The following is a 17,265-nucleotide window of genomic DNA, read 5'->3' on the forward strand; positions in this document are numbered from 1 at the left end:
GACCGATTTTTCTCCTGATACCGGGTAAGCAACACTTTCTAGCATGTAGTTGTAGTTAAAATGTAACACAAAATATCTGTAGTCATTCTCTCTCTGCATATTATTTTAACAGTAAATGGCCAATTTAACTGTGTGAATTTAGGCTATTCGTTCATGGTAAAAATAATTTTACCCCTTCACGACTGGATTGACAATAGATTGCAGACCTCTCTAATGATTTAACACCTACTGTTGTCCCTTCAGCACTTAATGCAATTGACATTTTTTTTTTCCTTGACAAATTGTTTACCAGAATCTATATTAAATATTGCAATGAGTTGTTTGACTTCTTTTTCGTTTGCCAGATTTCCTGTGAACTCTGAAGCAGGAGAACTATTTTCTTAAATAAAAAGTGTAATTATGTATTAACATAGACAAGTTAAATTGTTCTTGGTTTTCCCACAATAACTATCTTATGTTATAACAACCCCTTAAGGACTGCAGATTTAATGCAGCAACACTGGCTAATTTACATTTTTATTTTATTTTTGTATTACAGGTTTGAAGCAGGGGTTCTCCGGACTTGAACCCCGTTAATTTCCGCTCCGGGACCCCCTGTTTGCAGAAATATTGGCCTCCATAGAGGGTGCCGGTATCTCTGTGGAATTTATAGGTCCAGGTCATGCGGGCCAATAGGAAGCTGCACCGGATGACATCACGGCTTCCTATTGGCCCGTGTGAGGCGGAACATTTAACGGCTGCTATTAGATTATGTTTCTCAGTTTCTCTGCCTGCTTGGATTCTGGCACCACTACGGAGGTAAATATCTCTGGAAGCAGGGTGTCCCCGGAGCTGAAATAAATGGGCTCAGCTCCGTGAGACCCCCTACTTTAAACCTGTAATTAAAAAAATATATATCTTTTTTAAGTTAACCCTTTATTGCCGCTTTAATACTTTCCTCCAGCATTATCTTTCGTGTGATTTGCATCCATCTATTTGACTCCAGTCACTTTTTATCACATTGTGACTGCCCTTTTTGTGTCTTCCCTCTTTTAACAGACACTTGGTTTTACATGTATATTAAGCACTCGTATATCTTAATTAAGAATGTCTGTGTAATACTTTTTTTGTTTCCATTTGCTATCAATTGTAGGTTTAACAATTATACAAAAGAAACCTACTTTAGCATTGGGTTACAAGGAATAGCTAAAGAAGATACTGAAACTGTGAAACAAATAATTTGCAAGACCATCAATGAGATTGTTGAGTAAGTATGACATAATTAATACCTCTGGAAGTATAGCCTCAGTTAGTATTGCTGTCAGCACTGCACCTTAAATAGTAAAACTTTTAGTACACAGAAAGAGAGTCCCGTGGGGTTTCAAAGTCTACACTACATGCCGAATTCTCTTGTTGCGCCATTAAAATGTATCTACAATTTACAACAAGTGACGGTGGTTCGTAACAAACAGTGCTTTTCAGCATATGATATTGTTGAGGTGTTAAAGCAAATCTTAAAGCTGCAGATCAAGCAATATCCTACATGTGTTTTTTTTTTGTTTTTTTTTAAATAAATCAGTTCTGTACTATGAGAAAATACATTTATTTAAAAAAAATGTTTTTAATGTATTCTAATGTAACAAGCATTTTTGTTTCTATAGCAACCATTTACAAAGTCACATCCCCTTTCTCTTCTGAGACAGGCTCTGGCACACCCCTTTTGCTCTCTCTAGCAGTGCACCAATTGTATCCAGTGTCTGCCTGGTCACATAATCTTCCACACAGAACTTTGCATCTTGGGTAATCTTCCGCTGCCCTACCAGTTATATAAAGAACCCCCGAGTCAAATCTTCAGAGATCGATTACAGGAGAACGAATCAATCGGCAACTTAGCTAATCACTTGTCTGTGTGGAGATTTGATTGATGCACATATTGAATGGGGGGGGGGGGGGGAGAATGGGAAGAGAGAAACGGCAGCTTGAACTGCAGTTTTAAAGGAACTATTCAAGTGGGTGATTTTTTTTTAACATAGAATGGAAGGCCTTTGGATCTGAACTCCAGTCATTTCAGCTTCGGGGGGAGCCCCTGCATCTTGAGACACTTACCTTCGAAGTGGGTTCCGTATCTCCTGCAAGTGTAAAGCTTCTGTATCACGTGGGCCAATAGGAAGCCGCACCAGATGACGTCACGGTTTCCTATTGGCCCGCAGGAGCTATGAAAAAGAGCCATTACATGAACCCTGCCGGCCGGCCGGCTACCAGTGCGTCCTACAGTGCTATGCCTATCTGAAAGCAGGGGTCTCCAGAGCTCAATTTAATGGGGTTCAGCTTCGGAGAGACCCCCTGCTTCAATCCTATGCTAAAAAAAGGAAAATTTGCAAAACTAATTCGCCTGCCAGGATTGCCTCTTTTAAAAATGTTATTACTTTTAATATTGTCCTTAAATAATCAGCAATGTATGTTTAAAACAGTTTTTCTCTTAAACACATTGATTTTATGACATCTGGAACCAGGGGGTCCTCCGGAGCTGAACTGCTCCACGTTCAGCTCCTTGGACTCCTGAGATCCCGAGACACATACCGCTGAAGGAGCTGGTGCATGGTGAACACAATATGGCGGCCAGTATTGTCCAATAGGAAGCTGCAAATTTTGATGTTACAGCTTACTGTTGGCTTACAGGTCCCGCGAGATTTGTGTTACCATATTGTTTCCCCAGATGGGAACACTGGCACCTGTGAGTACACCGGTATGTATCTTGCAGACAAAGGGGTCCTCGAAGCTTAAAACCATTCAGGATGACCCTCTGGGTTAAATTACAATTAATTTAAATACAAAAATTCTCCCGAGCAGGATTGTTGCTTTAAGTTCTTACTTTATCGTTGTATTTATCTTGCATGTCTTCTTTTGCTCCAGGAAAGGATTTGAGGCAGAAAGAATAGAAGCTCTTCTTCACAAACTGGAAATCCAGATGAAACACCAGTCTACAAGCTTCGGACTCACACTAGCTTCAGTATGTTTTATATGTTTTTATTTTTAGTTCTTGAATCCTACCCACATTCTATATCTGCAATAGATTGCATTTGCATAATATAATGCACATACTACATAGATAGCTATAAAGCCAGAAATAAAACTACAATCTCCTTTGCTGATGCAAAATAAAAGTGATTTTTCTTTTTTCTTATCATAGAAAATCATGATAAAACATTACAAAAAAAATGTTGCCTCTTTGTTAATCGACAAACTTTATAAAGGCATGATAGTTAATACTGGCCTAAATACATAGATCACTATACTGTACTTAATGAGTCATGAATATAATACAGATCATCAGTCTCCTGTTTTTTTTTTGTTTTGTTTTTTTAATGAGGTGCCAGGTACATTATGCCTATGAATGTCATACAGTACTGAACGATGTGAGATACCTTGCATTTTAATGTGATAGTATATAATTAGATTTGTCACTTAATGATCATGGGGGAGTTTTATAATATAATTTATTTTTATATATTCAATACGATCGCGTTTTTTTTTTTTTTGGACTTTTGTCAAGATTTTGACCGAAACGTTTATCCCTACACTAAATACAGTATCATAAGTTTATGCCAAGTCTTCTGGCGTGCCGACTATAACCTATAGTATTGAGTGCCACAGTAGCCAGCAACACTTGCACAACTATGAATTGTAATGCCTCTCTAACGCTCAAATGTTTTTATCATATTTCAATGACTGGTTTGCAAACCGTAGGTACAATTTATTTTCTTATGCTGTGTTCTTGTTCACTGTGTAATATAACCTGTCTGCGTACCAACTGAATAATGCATTTATTTTAATTCCTCAACAAGTACGTTGCATCCTGCTGGAATCATGAGGGCGATCCAGTGGACCTCTTGAAAATTGGAGATAAAATGACTCGATTTAGGCACTGTCTGAAAGAGAACCCCAAGTTCCTTCAAGAAAAAGTCAAGCAATATTTTCAGGTAACATGCATGTTAAACATTTAAATATTTATTATGTTGAACTATGATTGGATTGGTTACAATAAAGCAAACAACATTGTGATTCCTTTATTAACAGTACTCCAGAATTTGACTTGGTGCTTTATAACGAAGTGTCTCACAGGTCTACAAATCTTGTTACTTTCTACAGAATTGTAATGTTTGAATTGCATATATTGTATTAAGAGTCTTGGCACCAAGTGAGAAAGTACTGTATATCACTTTTACATGTTGACCTTTTGAGAATGGTGAAGCCACATGTATTTTTAGGAAGTACATAGCTAGTATCCCATTCAGTTATCTTTCATCAGTTTGAACTTGTTTGCAAACCAGCTACATTCAAGCCACACACGAATATTCGTAGGCAGATTGGGCAGTTCAAACCTCTGACGAAAGCACTTGAATCTGCCATAATTTTTCCTTCATACAAATGTTCTATAATCCACCAACAAATGTTTTTTATGTTAATTTATTAATGTTACAACATTCAATAAACTCAACTTTCAGACCTTGAAATATGGGTTTTGCTGGAGAGGAGAGCAAAAGAGAGCTGCCTATTTTAGTGTAGTCCCAAGTGCTATATATATCCCCAAATTCACCTTGAAATAACTTGTGGAGAGACACCTGGGCACAAAAAGGAGCACACCTGGGAGATATGCTAAAAGGATATGCAAAGTGTACTTAAATGACTCGCCACACATCTCTTAAAAGATTTCCAAAAGGCCTATACAGACATGCCAGGTCCTAAAGCATCTTGCAAGGAAGGGGATACTGTTGGACCCAACAGGATCAGAACCCACAACCTCTGCTATTCAGGGCAACAGCTCTAGGAGTGTGAGATAAACCAGCTACTGGATAGCTCCCCTGTCGCAGCATACGCCCTTTAAAAGAAAAATGTTTTTTTAAAGCTCTACTGCTCAATATTGTAGCTAATCATACTCGTGGACACTCCCCTGGTTTCCTTTAAAAGCAGACCCCTCCCTGGCTCCCAGTTCAATGTGCCTTGTGCACAAAGTGGAGCACACGAGAGATATGCTAATAGGATATGAAAAGTAGAGGGAGGAAGCCAGGGGGAATACTGTCCATTAGCTACAGGTGTGTGCAAGAGCTGCCGCCCTGAATAGCAGAGGTTGTGGGTTCTGATCCTGTTGAGCAGGACAGTACCCCCTTGCTTGCACACACTTGGGACTATACTAAAATAGATCGCTCTCTCACTCGTGGGCAAAAATGTCATCCATCTCTAACATGAGTGTTATAAAATTACTACCTGATGTTTCCATAAATGGTTTGCCATTTACATTCACAAAAATAGATGCCATGCAATTTGTGGGTTGAATGTCCACAGGGTAGCCAGAATTGGGCACTGGTTTAGTGCAGGCATTTTCCCACAGAGCAGTGGTATTTGAATTCCAGTATCGGCCCATGAGGCAACCATCGATGTGCTTTAAAACCACAAATTGGTTTGAATATTTTATGGGACACTGAATCTTGCCAGATCAGTTTGGTTTACATCGTGTCTTGTTGTTTTTTCTGCAGGACAATCCGCACAGCTTGACGTTGTGTATGAGTCCTGATACAGCACACTATGAGAAGCAAGCGCAATTGGAAGATGAAAAACGGAACCAAAAGGTCAACGTTTTGTCGGAAGAAGAAAGAAAAGAAATATATGAGAAAGGTTACACAGTTTAAATTACTATTATATGCAACCAGACAGCTATTTAAATTTTTTTTATATACATATGTAAATAGTAGAATAAAGCCGTGGCACCTAGTACCTTTTAGTCACTCATCTGGGTGCTGTGTAGACTGGGTTGAGGTGCAGAATGTGGATAGTGGGCACTCGCAGGAAAAGAACAATGGTACATAGAAAGGCCTCAAAGATCCTGAAACCGGTCAGAATAGGTACAGAAACGTTAATACTTTTCAAATATATTTGGTGTGTGTGCGCGCGTGCACGCTCATCTGTCTAAAAAAAACAAGTTGCATAAATATCATCATATCATCAATCCCTTGTCAATCCAATGCTTGATGATGGTCTCTTAATGATCTTACAGGTTCTGTGGTTCCAAGCCTCTATTCTCCACGTTGCTCCAATACATTTTCTTTGATTGTTTTTTTGTTTTTTTTAATTTCCCTTGGAATCAAGTTTAGTACCATCTTTCACCAACGATAGTCATCTCCTCTTGCTATATTTCCGGCCCATTACCATTTTAATTTCTTCACCCTTGTGATGTGTCAGACTTTTGTTTGTCTCTTCGGATAATATTTCTCTCCGTACTACTTTGCATTGTCTGAAGCTTCTGAATTGCTTTAGCATTTAGGGTCCACGTTTCACATCCATCCGTGAGCACAGGCAGAATATACTGGTCAGGAACTTTCCTCATTGTTACTTACCGGCCAAGGTAAACATAGTCTTTGACTTCTAGATCTATTCTGGGTTTTTTAGTCTTTGCATAGTTGACACATTTGTTGAACATCAGTTTGGTTTTGCTTAGATTCATATGGAGGCCCACTTGGCTTTGGTGAGTTTTCTGATTTTGTTGCTGGAGGTCTTCTGGCCATGTGGTAAAAAGAACAATGTAAACTGCAAATCGTAGGTGACTCATGTATTCTCTGTTTGTTTTGATTTCCTTTTTCTTACCAATCCAATGTCTTGAACAATTCAAGTCTTACTGTGAAGATCTTTGGTGACAGTCTCCTTCTCATACTTCCTGGCTGATCCTTATCTTGCTTGTCTTCATGTAATCTGATGGTTGATGTAGCATTCTAGTAAATGTTACTTAAATATCAATGTATGCTTCTTCAACACTTTGTCTTCTTAATACATTTGAACAGCTGATGTGTTGACTGAATCAGATGCTTTTTCGTTATCTACTGTACGAATCCTGAGATGAGTTGTAGATCATATTCATTCATTACTACATGAAATAACTTCTTGTACGACTTGGATGTGGTCCATTGGGTTGTATTCACTGCGAAATCCCAGGTCTGTTGCAGCCCATCAGTGAGTATCTTCATTAAACTCTTGTAAGTGATAGGAAGTAGTCTGTAGTTCTTGGTCTTCTTTGGATGAGGAGAACTATGGTATTTCTCCATTGTTCTGGAATTTTCCTGTTCTTTAAGTAACATATAAAGAGTTTTGCAAGGATTTTCTCTACTTCTCCCCAAGCTTCTTTCAAGATTTCACTTGCACTTTAATTCTATATTCCCGAACCCTTCCCATTCTTCATGGATTTGATTGCCTTTTCCACTTATGATAAGGACACATGGTATATCATTGCTTGTTTCGTCTCTCTCGTCCTCTGTTGGGGTTCTGTGCCCTGTGTTGCAGTCTTTTATTGTTGATCCATCTTATTTGAGTGCAATGATTTGCTTTTTCCCCAATTATAAGTCGCTGCTTTGTCGCCTTTACGCTTTTGTTATCTTTAATAGGCGCGTACACACACGTATGATTTGTGTTAGTTAATGCATCAAGTTGTGTACACTTTATTTGTAATGTTACAATGGATAACCTCACTGTAATTTAACATGTTTTACTATAACTTGGCATGTAATTGGAATAAACATTTTCTTTCCTTCTTCCACAGGTTTGGAATTGATAAATCTACAGAGCAAACCACAGGACACATCCTGCCTTCCTGCCCTGAAAGTATCCGACATTGAGCCCTGTATCCCACATACAGAATTGGAAATAGCATATGCAGGTTATTTTCCACATGACTATTCAAACTGTTATACTGAACAGCGTGATGTTACAAGTAGCTCTCTGATGTTCAGAAGGGACGTTCTTAAGGCTTTGAAAGAACCTGTAATTGTTTATATTTTTTTAAATCCGCAGTGCCTAGTTTTCATTACAATAGAATAAAGGTTGTACTGTACTAGGACATTTTTAATGCAACGAAAAATGAGCGCGCACATATATATTTTTAATTAATCATAGTTGGACATGTATGCAGTTTATGGAGGGTGAACATTTGTCCTGTGTGGTTTGATGAAACGGTTGACAGAATTAATGCTGACCCTTTGAATACTGCATACATGTCCAACTATGAATAATTACAAATGTTTGTGTGCTCCTTTTTTTAATTTGAATTTTTTTTCATTGCATTAAAAAGCTCCTAGTATAACCTTTTTCATTATATGGTAGTATAGTTGTTTTAATTCTTAAAACACTTAAATGAGTTTTTTGTAAAATGAGCTTTTCAAAAACCTTTAATGTTTCAGTTTTCTCACCCATTTTCCATATTACCTTTGTTTTATTTTGTTTCCAATCGCATTACACTGAAAAGTTATCTTTAGCCATTAACGCTTAGAATTTTACTAAACAGAAAACTGTTTGCCTTTGTCCGTGGCCTTCGTAGGCGCGACAGTCCTGGAAATAGGTTTGTGCGGCTGTCGCATGCGCGATTTGTGTCCTCCGTTGACGCGCGTGAGGAAGAGGCTTGACCGTGACGTCACCAGGCTGAACAATTGAGGTTCGCCCTCATTGGTTCAAATGGCTCACGTGATGCGGCAGTCGCGCGAAAAATCAAATGGCGTTGTCGCCTCCAAATCCTGCTGCGCGCGCTGTATGGCCGGACAGGTTCAAGTAAATGAATTTGTGCCGCATGCGGTGTCGCTCCTACTATGGCCAGGGCCTTTGAATTTAGATACAGTATGTATTTTGTAAATGTTCAAGGAATAACCATTTCAGCATGAAACATGGTCAGGAATTTCTACCAGAACTTTTTGTTTGTTCAACAAAAGGTTTAAAAGCTGCAAATTGGCTACTGGTCTATAATAATTACTAGGACTTTGTGCTATGGTACATTAAATACATGTCCTTTTATTTTCCTAAAACAGCAGGTGATGTCCCTGTCCAGTACTGCGCTCAGCCAACTAATGGAATGGTATATTTTCGAGCAGTCTCCAGTTTAAACACTCTCCCTGAGGAGCTCAAGCCATATGTTCCCCTCTTTTGTTCTGTGGTTACGAAGTAAGTTGATAGAGATCTGGATCTGTCAGTTTTTCTCTCGTGAAAGTCTCAGAGAATTGGACATGCAGCAGTTGAACTTAAGCTGCGCTTATAGTGACCACGACGTCAAAACACATGCATTGCCGCTGTCGCGTGCGCTTACAGTATGCGCGACGGATTGGTCGCGATCGCTGGAAGTTATCTCAATTAGATTTTTACAGCGACCGCAGCCTGACGTCGCCGGCACTATAAGCGTAGCTGAAAATTCAAATAGAGATGACTTCCAGCGATCGCGACCAATCCGTCACTCCGTCGCGTCGCGCTTACTATAAGCGCACGCGACGGCGGCAATACATTTGTTTTGCTGCGACGTCGCCGGCACTATAAGCGCAGCCTAAGGAATGGAGGCTTCTTAATACATTAACATGTTCTTAAAATGTTACAGTATTGAATCTGTAGCAAAAAAAAAACACTTGTCATTTTTATGCAACAATGTATAGCATGAAATACATGTCTTAATTACAGTTAATTTCCAATTGTGGCTTAGTTTATAATACCAAAGCATACAGTAGTTAAGAAATGTGTGTTTTTAAAAACTTGTGAAATTCAGAATGTGAGCAGTTAATTAAGAATCTCGGGTTACTGGTCTTTCTCCTCACAATCTTCCTTTTTTTTTTTAATATAAATAAGTACACTGCTCTAAAGTGAGTGTCTGCCGCATAATTAACACTCTGTGATTTGGTAAATTATTAACCACATTCTAGCACACTGTCCTATAGTACACAAGTATTCCCACACTAACGCCTGTATCTGTGGCGTAGCTAGACATGGACGGGCCCCCAGGCAAAAAATAATTCAGGGCCCTATTTATACTGACTGCAATTTTTTTTTCTTCCTCCCCCCCATCCTCTCATCATCCCTCCTCATCATCTCTCCACCTCCCCATCATCTCCCTCTCATCCTCCTCATCATTTCTCCCCCGCTCTCCTCCCTCCCCCACCATCATCACATCTCCCCCACCGTCACCTCTCTCCCTCCCTTCACCATCATCACATCTCCCCCCCCCCTTCACCATTATAAACATCACCTGTCTCACCCCCCGCCCCCCCCCACCATCATCACCTCTCTCTTCCCCCCTCCTCCCCCATGACTACCTGTGGGTGGTCCGGCGTTAAACAGAGGAGTCGACAGAGAAATCAGCAGCTGTTATAGCTGTTAGCAGACCAGGAAAGCAGGGGAGGAGCGCTCTCTAGTGGTCTGACCCGGAAGTCTTTCTTACTTCTGGTGACCGCTGCCAGAGTGTGCTCCTCTCCTGGTTTCCTGCTCTGTGTCACAGCTGCTGATTTCTCTGCTGGCTTCTGTTTAATGCAGGGGCCCGCCGCCGCCACCACCAGGGGTGGGGGGAGAGTGGGCCCTCCAGGAGCGCGGGAACACGGGCTATAGCTATGCTCCTGTCCCGTCTTCTATAAGGTGTGATGAGCACAGATGACGTGCTATCACAGGAACAGCCCCATTAAAGCATATCATCTTCGTTTATCACACCTTAGAGAATAAGGGCCTAAATATGTAATGCGTACCTCCAGTCTGTCTGTCAGTTTGGGCCTAGCCATATGTTACAGCTGGCGATTGTCATTTTGTTATCATGCTGTGACAGTCTGACTGGTTATACTGTACGCTACTTACAAGTTTAAGGCAATGGTTGGCTAATACTGCCATTTATCACTAGTATGGATATAGTTTGCATTGTGAAAAATAAGTGACTACCTCAGTAGTGACTTTTTTTTTTTTAACAAGAGAATATATTTTATAATGAGACCAATTCTATCACCCTCCGTTCATTCACAAAATAAGAGGCGCACTTGCAGTTCTTGAAACATTAATAGTTACTGCCACGGATGTGTGCAAATCCAGACAGCTGGTAGAGCTAGTGCAAACATTTTTTTGGAAGTCTGCACTTCATTAGACTGGTACAGAAAAGTGAATATTTAAATACATATACACTAACAACATCCACGTTTCGTTTTCCCACTTGGTCCTTTTTCAAAAATTAAAAAAAAAGTAGATTTTTTTTTTTTTTTCAAACTATATCTTCCATTTATTTCCATGGATTTTCATAATGTCAAATGGTTACAAATGTTTTTATTCTAAAAAATACATTTACTAAAATAAATGGTAAAAAAGAATAGGCCATAAAAACATTGAAAAGAATTGTCGGTTCTGTTTGTAATCCAACCGTAGTCTGTATACATGTAACATGTTGAAACCGGGCAATGATTTACTATCGTTACTTTATAGAAAGGCTCTTTTTTTTTTTAATCTTTGTGCTTGGAAGTTTTTTTGATGTTATAAAACAGCTGGAGCATACATTGTGATAACAGATGTCACTGTCTCTTGTACAGGATGGGCTGCGGAGTCTATAATTACAGAGAACAAGCTCAACAAATGGAGCTGACGACGGGAGGTATGTCTGTCTGCCCGCACATCATGCCAGATGACTCGAACTTGGACGCTTATGAGCAGGTGAAGCAAAATGTTTAAACATAACAAATAGATGGCAGATAAAGCCATGTGATTTCTCCAAGTCTGCCTTATCGAATACCAAATAATAGACTGTACGTGCCCCTGACATTTCTGTAGCTGCCTATACTACTGCTCGTGTAATCCATCATCTTCCATCTTTATTTAACCTAAGCAATGCAGGAATAAACACGTTATTATCTATTCCTTGTCCCTCTTGCACTTTATTATTCGTTTGTGCAGCTGTTGAAATGCGAAACTTACACTTCATTAATGATCAAGCAGCTTCGATATCATAGCTGGTTTACAGTAAGGAAAGTTAGACATATTTATCCAATTGTTCTCTGTTTTCCCAGCTTTTGTTTTCTATTGATTTGTAAAAGTAAATGCATGTTATTTTGTTTTCTTTGTCTCTAGGGGGTGATCTTCTCCTCACTGTGCTTAGATAGAAATATGCCTGACATGATGCATCTATGGAGTGAAATATTTAACAAGTATGTTTTTATTAGTATTTAACATGTTTATGCAAATATTTATGCAGTATATACTAAAAAAGGCCATTCTCATGGGTTCACGTAATAAAGGTCGTGACTGCTTTTTAATCACAAACACTAGGTAGCACATAGTGTGTGTATATTGATTTCTGCAGGAAAAAAAATAATTGTATTAATCTTGCACTTGTATTATATTAGAATCATTAAACAGCTGTAAATGTGCTGAAAAGGATGATCATTTTGAATGGCTTTCTGTAGATGTCGCTATTTTCTTATAGTCCCCATTTTGACGATGAGGAACGATTAAGAGTTTTAGTGCGTATGAGTGCCCAAGAAATGTCAAATGGGATACCAGATTCTGGACACTTGTACGCCTCTGTTCGTGCCAGTAGAACACTCACCCCTGCAGGAGAACTCCAAGAGATCTTCAGTGGCATGGACCAGGTAACTAGGCCATGCAGTTACATTTTTCGTTAATTAGATAATCTGTACGGTTAGACTTTTTTATATTAACACTACATTTTCCATTGTCGCCTATTGTTTGTTTGATATGTCTATATACCTATTGCATTTCACAGCTCTTCTATTATGACTTTTTTAAAGTATCTGTCTAAAGTATACCTACTGTATCTTGCCTTAATTGTATTTTGAGGAGTTGTCTATAGAAAAATTACTTTTGAATATTTTTTTTCTTTTAGATAAAACTAATGAAAAGAATAGCAGAAATGTCCGATATGAGTGGATTGTTACGCAAGTTGTCACGTATTAGGAAGTACGTACTACTAAGGGACAACATAAGGTAATTGCACAGTTTCTTGCTGTTTCTCCGCAATTAAAAAGGGAATATTGAGCATTATTTACCTAGTATATACACATGACACTTTGTAGTTCTATTTGGACCAGTAGACTGAAGCCTCCACACGACCTACAGTATTGATATGCAGTATAGTTTAGTAATTTTATTACTACCAAAAAGAATACTAATGATCAAATAAATCACTTCATGTATGGTCTTAAGATTGTGCAAAATACAATGTGTGTGTGGTGTGTAACCCACCCTGTCCAACTTCTAGGGATTTTACATAGGTCTCTCTTATACTGGGAGCTTACTCAGGGAGTATTACCTTGTCAGGTGCTGGATTTGTTTGGCTAGGCGATGCGGTAGCAATGATAGGCACTAGGAACTTTATTCATTCAACAGAAGTTTTATTGTTACATCAACATACATGGGGATCTTGGTACGGACATAACTACATTCTCCCTTGTACGGTATAGGTGCTGAGGCTTGATCCCCTATTTACTCAGATTTACTCAGATGCTTTAGTCTTGTTACAGGCCTATTATAAAGTCTGTATCAGATTGTCCACTATGGAACAAAACAAAAAAGTACAGTATCTGAAGCAACCCACAGGAGGCCGATATTCTGTATTTGGTATAGGTTTCGGAAAGTATTTTGTACATCCTTTTGTCTTTGAGATACCATGGGTGCAAAACAAAAGTATTTGTTTGTAAAATGGCAGGATGTTCATTTTGAAGAGAATTGGCTTCTTGCTAATTTTGTTGGTGAATATTATAGAGATCTATTCAGCCTTAAAGTTTGGCGAATAATTCTCATAACGTACAGTTAAATGGAAAGATTTACAACAATGAGCTGTGGATTTTCTTGAAATTGGTGGAGGAGCGCAAGGGATTTTACCAGAGGTGCATGAACAAAAAACCTGAGCAGGTTTGGTATACTGTTTTGGGATAGATATTCTGTAATAGGTTTAATAAAAAATTAAGAACCCTTTATTCATATCCAACAGGTGCTCTGTGAATGCAACACCTCAGCAGATGTCACTGGCATCAAAGGAAATAGAACACTTCTTGGTGGGAATCCATAAGAGTAAAAAGGAGCAGAAACCTGTTCGTCCCCATGTTATTGAGGCAAGTAAAAGTGCTAGTATGTGTGTGTATAAATAACAATTTGCTATAGGCAATACGGTGGAGGTTTCTTGTTGCCTTTTTCACCCACCATAACTTAAAACGTGATGGTAAACCCTACAGCCTTGAAAATTCCAAAGCCAGCAGTACAACCAACTTCACACTGATGATACCCATTAAGGTTGAAACATGTCTGTGAATGGTTTCTCTGGCTTTGCATCTGATTCCCATGCTGTGCTTTAAAGCTGTGTTAACAGCGAGCATTAGCTTATATGGGCTCCATGTAACAATGGTTTTTCAGGCAAAAGGTGACACGGTGTGCTCATTAGCATGTCATTTCCCAGAATCCCTTGTTGCAGTGGAAACACTGTATGCTGGGTGATAATGGTGAAAGGCAAGGTTGCAGACCTGCCTAAGACATGTGAATGTGCTCACAAGTGATCTTTTTATTTGCTATATGCTAACGGTGGAGGTTTCTTGTTGCCTTTTTCACCCACTGTGTGTGTGTGTTTGTGTGTGTGTGTGTGTGTGTGTGTGTGTGTGTGTTGTGTAAGCCCATATGAAGCACTATGATGAAATGCAAAAGTAATAAATGTATTTAACCAATAAAGCCAGAGAATAATAAAACAGACAGATTAATATTAGGCAGGGACCTGATAGAGAAACCTACTACTATGCTGCAATTGGCACTAACCAGAGCTATTTAATACTAAGGGACAGCTATAACCTTCTCAGAGAAATCACTTGCAAAACTACATAGTAGATAGAAATGTCCAAATAATTACCAAAACTGACAGTGGGATCAAAATTGTTCCCATTGAAAGTATAGACCGGCCGGTCCACTAACGACACAAAAATGCAGAGAAATGTACACAGTACTAGGTGGAACAGAACTGGAACCCAGCAGAATGAATAAACAGGGTCAAATATCATGCACAATTAGTATTGATAGTACTATAGGAATCACTTGTTATGTATCCAAATCCTAATGACCGTGGGAACATCGAGTTCAAAATCGTTGCAAAGAGAAACATGTATCAGTACAGGGTATAAGTACTGAAGGGTAATTGCAACAATAGTTGCCACTTGGAGTGAGAGAGTCCTGGACAGTACATTGCAGGCTTGAGCAAAATAAAATCAATACTTCACCAAGTAATCCCTCATGGTATCAGCGAAGCAGATGATGTCCTGGTAATCATACTCAGTGCTAGTATGCACTTAGATTCTTTTAAGAGCACTTACACTGTCAGCAAAATTAGGCATCCATGGAGTCACTCAGCAGTCATCTGATATAGAGAACTCTCGAGCATCCACAGGGCTCCTTGAGATGAACATCGGAGACACAGCCCCTCGTGCAGCGCTTAGCAGGGGGATGTGAAGAAATGAAGCAGAGGTACAGGTCCTGGCAAGAACAAACACCAGACAACCGTTTCGCCAATGCAGGCTTCTTCCGGTAGTGATTCTCTAGAGTTCATTCTCGGAAGAAACCTGCATTGGCGAAACGGTTGTTGGGTGATTATTCTTGCCGGGACCTGTACCATACCAAAATTGACAGTGGGATCAAAATTGTTCCTATTGAAAGTAATTATCTGGACATGTCTATCTACTATATAGTGTTGCAAGTGATTTCTCTGAGAAGGTCATATCTGTCCTTTAGTATTAAATAGCTCTGGTTAGTGCTAATTGCAGCATAGTAGTAGGTTTCTCTTTCAGGTCCCCGTCTGATCTTAATCTGTCTGATTTATTATTTTCTGTCTTTATTGGTTAAATACATTTATTACTTTTGCATTTAATCAGAGTGCTTCATTTGTTTGTTTTTTTTCTCTTTTGTGTTTTCATATATTTTTCCCATAGCAGCGCCACCAGCCTTATTTCTGGCTCTGTTTTGTGGTTTTTGATGATTTAGAATTGAATAGTGTGTGTGTGTGTGTGTGTGTGTGTGTGTGTGTGTGTGTGTGTGTGTGTGTGTTAAATAAAAAAAGTTACAAAAAATGTGTTCTAGGACCCAGAAATACAGTACAATGTTGGCTAACATTTAATTCCCTTGTGGTTGCAAAGTCCTTTTACAGGTTTTTTTTACAAAAAAATTGCAATTCCACCTTTTTTTAATTGTGTAGTTGAATCCAGGTTGTATGAGTTGCTGAAAATGTGCATGCATGGGAGGTTAAAATGGACTTTGCCATACACACTCATGGACCCTTTGAGTTCTAGAGGGGCCACAGCCCCTCCAGCACATAGTGATGACGTGACCGCTCTTTGACTTGGTCATTATTTTCAAGCAGTGCGAACTTCAGCAAAAATGTTTATAAAAAAAAAAAAGAAGAATTTACGGAAAATGTGCGAAGAAGTTTTGTGCGCATTGTGCAGACGTTATACTTATTAGTCACACACGTAAAATGTTACATTCCTCATTCGTTGGCAGATAGACTTTTGAACTGTTAGGCTGTGGTGACGCAAGCGCGCTCACTTCAATTACAGCCAATCAATACGGCCACGCTCACGCGGCTCGTGCCCGTACATTCTCCAAAGCTCAGTGCTTGGAGAGACCTGGCAATTTGATTCCCAAGTGCTGAGAATGGTTATATGACTGTTTTGTAACCAATCAGCGTGGAGATTCACCAGAGAGGGATGGCGGGGGGGGGGGGGGGGATTGGAGGGAAAGCCAGACACACACACCTAATTGAGCCAATGACACGCCCCCTTCCTTAATTGCCATGCCCCCCCCCCCCCACTCCTGCTCTCAAATTATTGCAGGACAACTGAGCGCTCATACTTGGAGAGCTGGTGATGTCACCGCTCTCAAGCATGAGCGCACTTAGCTGCAGCGTGGCCGCAGCCCGTGCGGAGGCTGAGGGAAAGCGGGTGCTTACCCGGGCCTTACCAGGAGGGCCGTGGGGGGCGATCCTGGGGGCATTCCCAGTGACGTCACGGAGCTGGTTCGCCCTGATTGGGAGAACCGCTCACGTGACGTGTCTGTCGCATTGAGAAATCAGTTTAACTGATTTCTCATGCAACGCGCACGCACGCCGCATGGAAGCGAACACTGCCTTAAGGCAGTCTGTGCGCTCAGGGTGCGAACGCGTCCGCACGGTCTGCCATACCATGTCCGAGGCCTTAGAAATGTAAGCTCATTTTGGTTTAGATTGGTTTTGTTTTTGTAGAAAATGTAGTGCTTGAGCTCGGAGGGGAAAAAACGTAACCAAAATAAAAGCGTGGAAGCATGATTTACCTTTTCCTAATTCATATTTAATGGCATATAACCCTATGATGTAATATATTTTATGTTTGAAATTTTTTACATATTTAATTGAAATATATATTTTTCATATGATTTATCTATAATGTAGATTATAAAACTCATCAATGCTGGAAGTGTGGATAGTTCATTTGTAGTTGTTTT

General features: G+C 39.6%; 1 protein-coding gene across 2 annotated transcripts in view; it reads left to right on the forward strand.

Annotated features, from left to right (window-relative positions):
• Nucleotides 1–17,265, forward strand: part of PITRM1 (pitrilysin metallopeptidase 1) — a 58,892-nt gene that overhangs the window by 36,192 nt on the left and 5,435 nt on the right. For both annotated transcript variants that reach the window (XM_075587774.1, XM_075587775.1), the window contains 12 exons: nucleotides 1–24; nucleotides 1,133–1,246; nucleotides 2,893–2,989; nucleotides 3,825–3,959; nucleotides 5,514–5,652; nucleotides 7,565–7,681; nucleotides 8,820–8,952; nucleotides 11,331–11,451; nucleotides 11,866–11,942; nucleotides 12,221–12,386; nucleotides 12,641–12,741; nucleotides 13,748–13,868. The exon at nucleotides 1–24 is cut by the window's left edge and continues 105 nt beyond it. In XM_075587774.1, coding sequence (XP_075443889.1) covers nucleotides 1–24; nucleotides 1,133–1,246; nucleotides 2,893–2,989; nucleotides 3,825–3,959; nucleotides 5,514–5,652; nucleotides 7,565–7,681; nucleotides 8,820–8,952; nucleotides 11,331–11,451; nucleotides 11,866–11,942; nucleotides 12,221–12,386; nucleotides 12,641–12,741; nucleotides 13,748–13,868 — 1,345 coding nt within the window. The remainder of the gene's footprint in view (nucleotides 25–1,132; nucleotides 1,247–2,892; nucleotides 2,990–3,824; nucleotides 3,960–5,513; nucleotides 5,653–7,564; nucleotides 7,682–8,819; nucleotides 8,953–11,330; nucleotides 11,452–11,865; nucleotides 11,943–12,220; nucleotides 12,387–12,640; nucleotides 12,742–13,747; nucleotides 13,869–17,265) is intronic.

Source organism: Ascaphus truei, chromosome 2, assembly GCF_040206685.1.
Source record: "Ascaphus truei isolate aAscTru1 chromosome 2, aAscTru1.hap1, whole genome shotgun sequence".
Taxonomy (NCBI): Eukaryota; Metazoa; Chordata; class Amphibia; order Anura; family Ascaphidae; genus Ascaphus; species Ascaphus truei.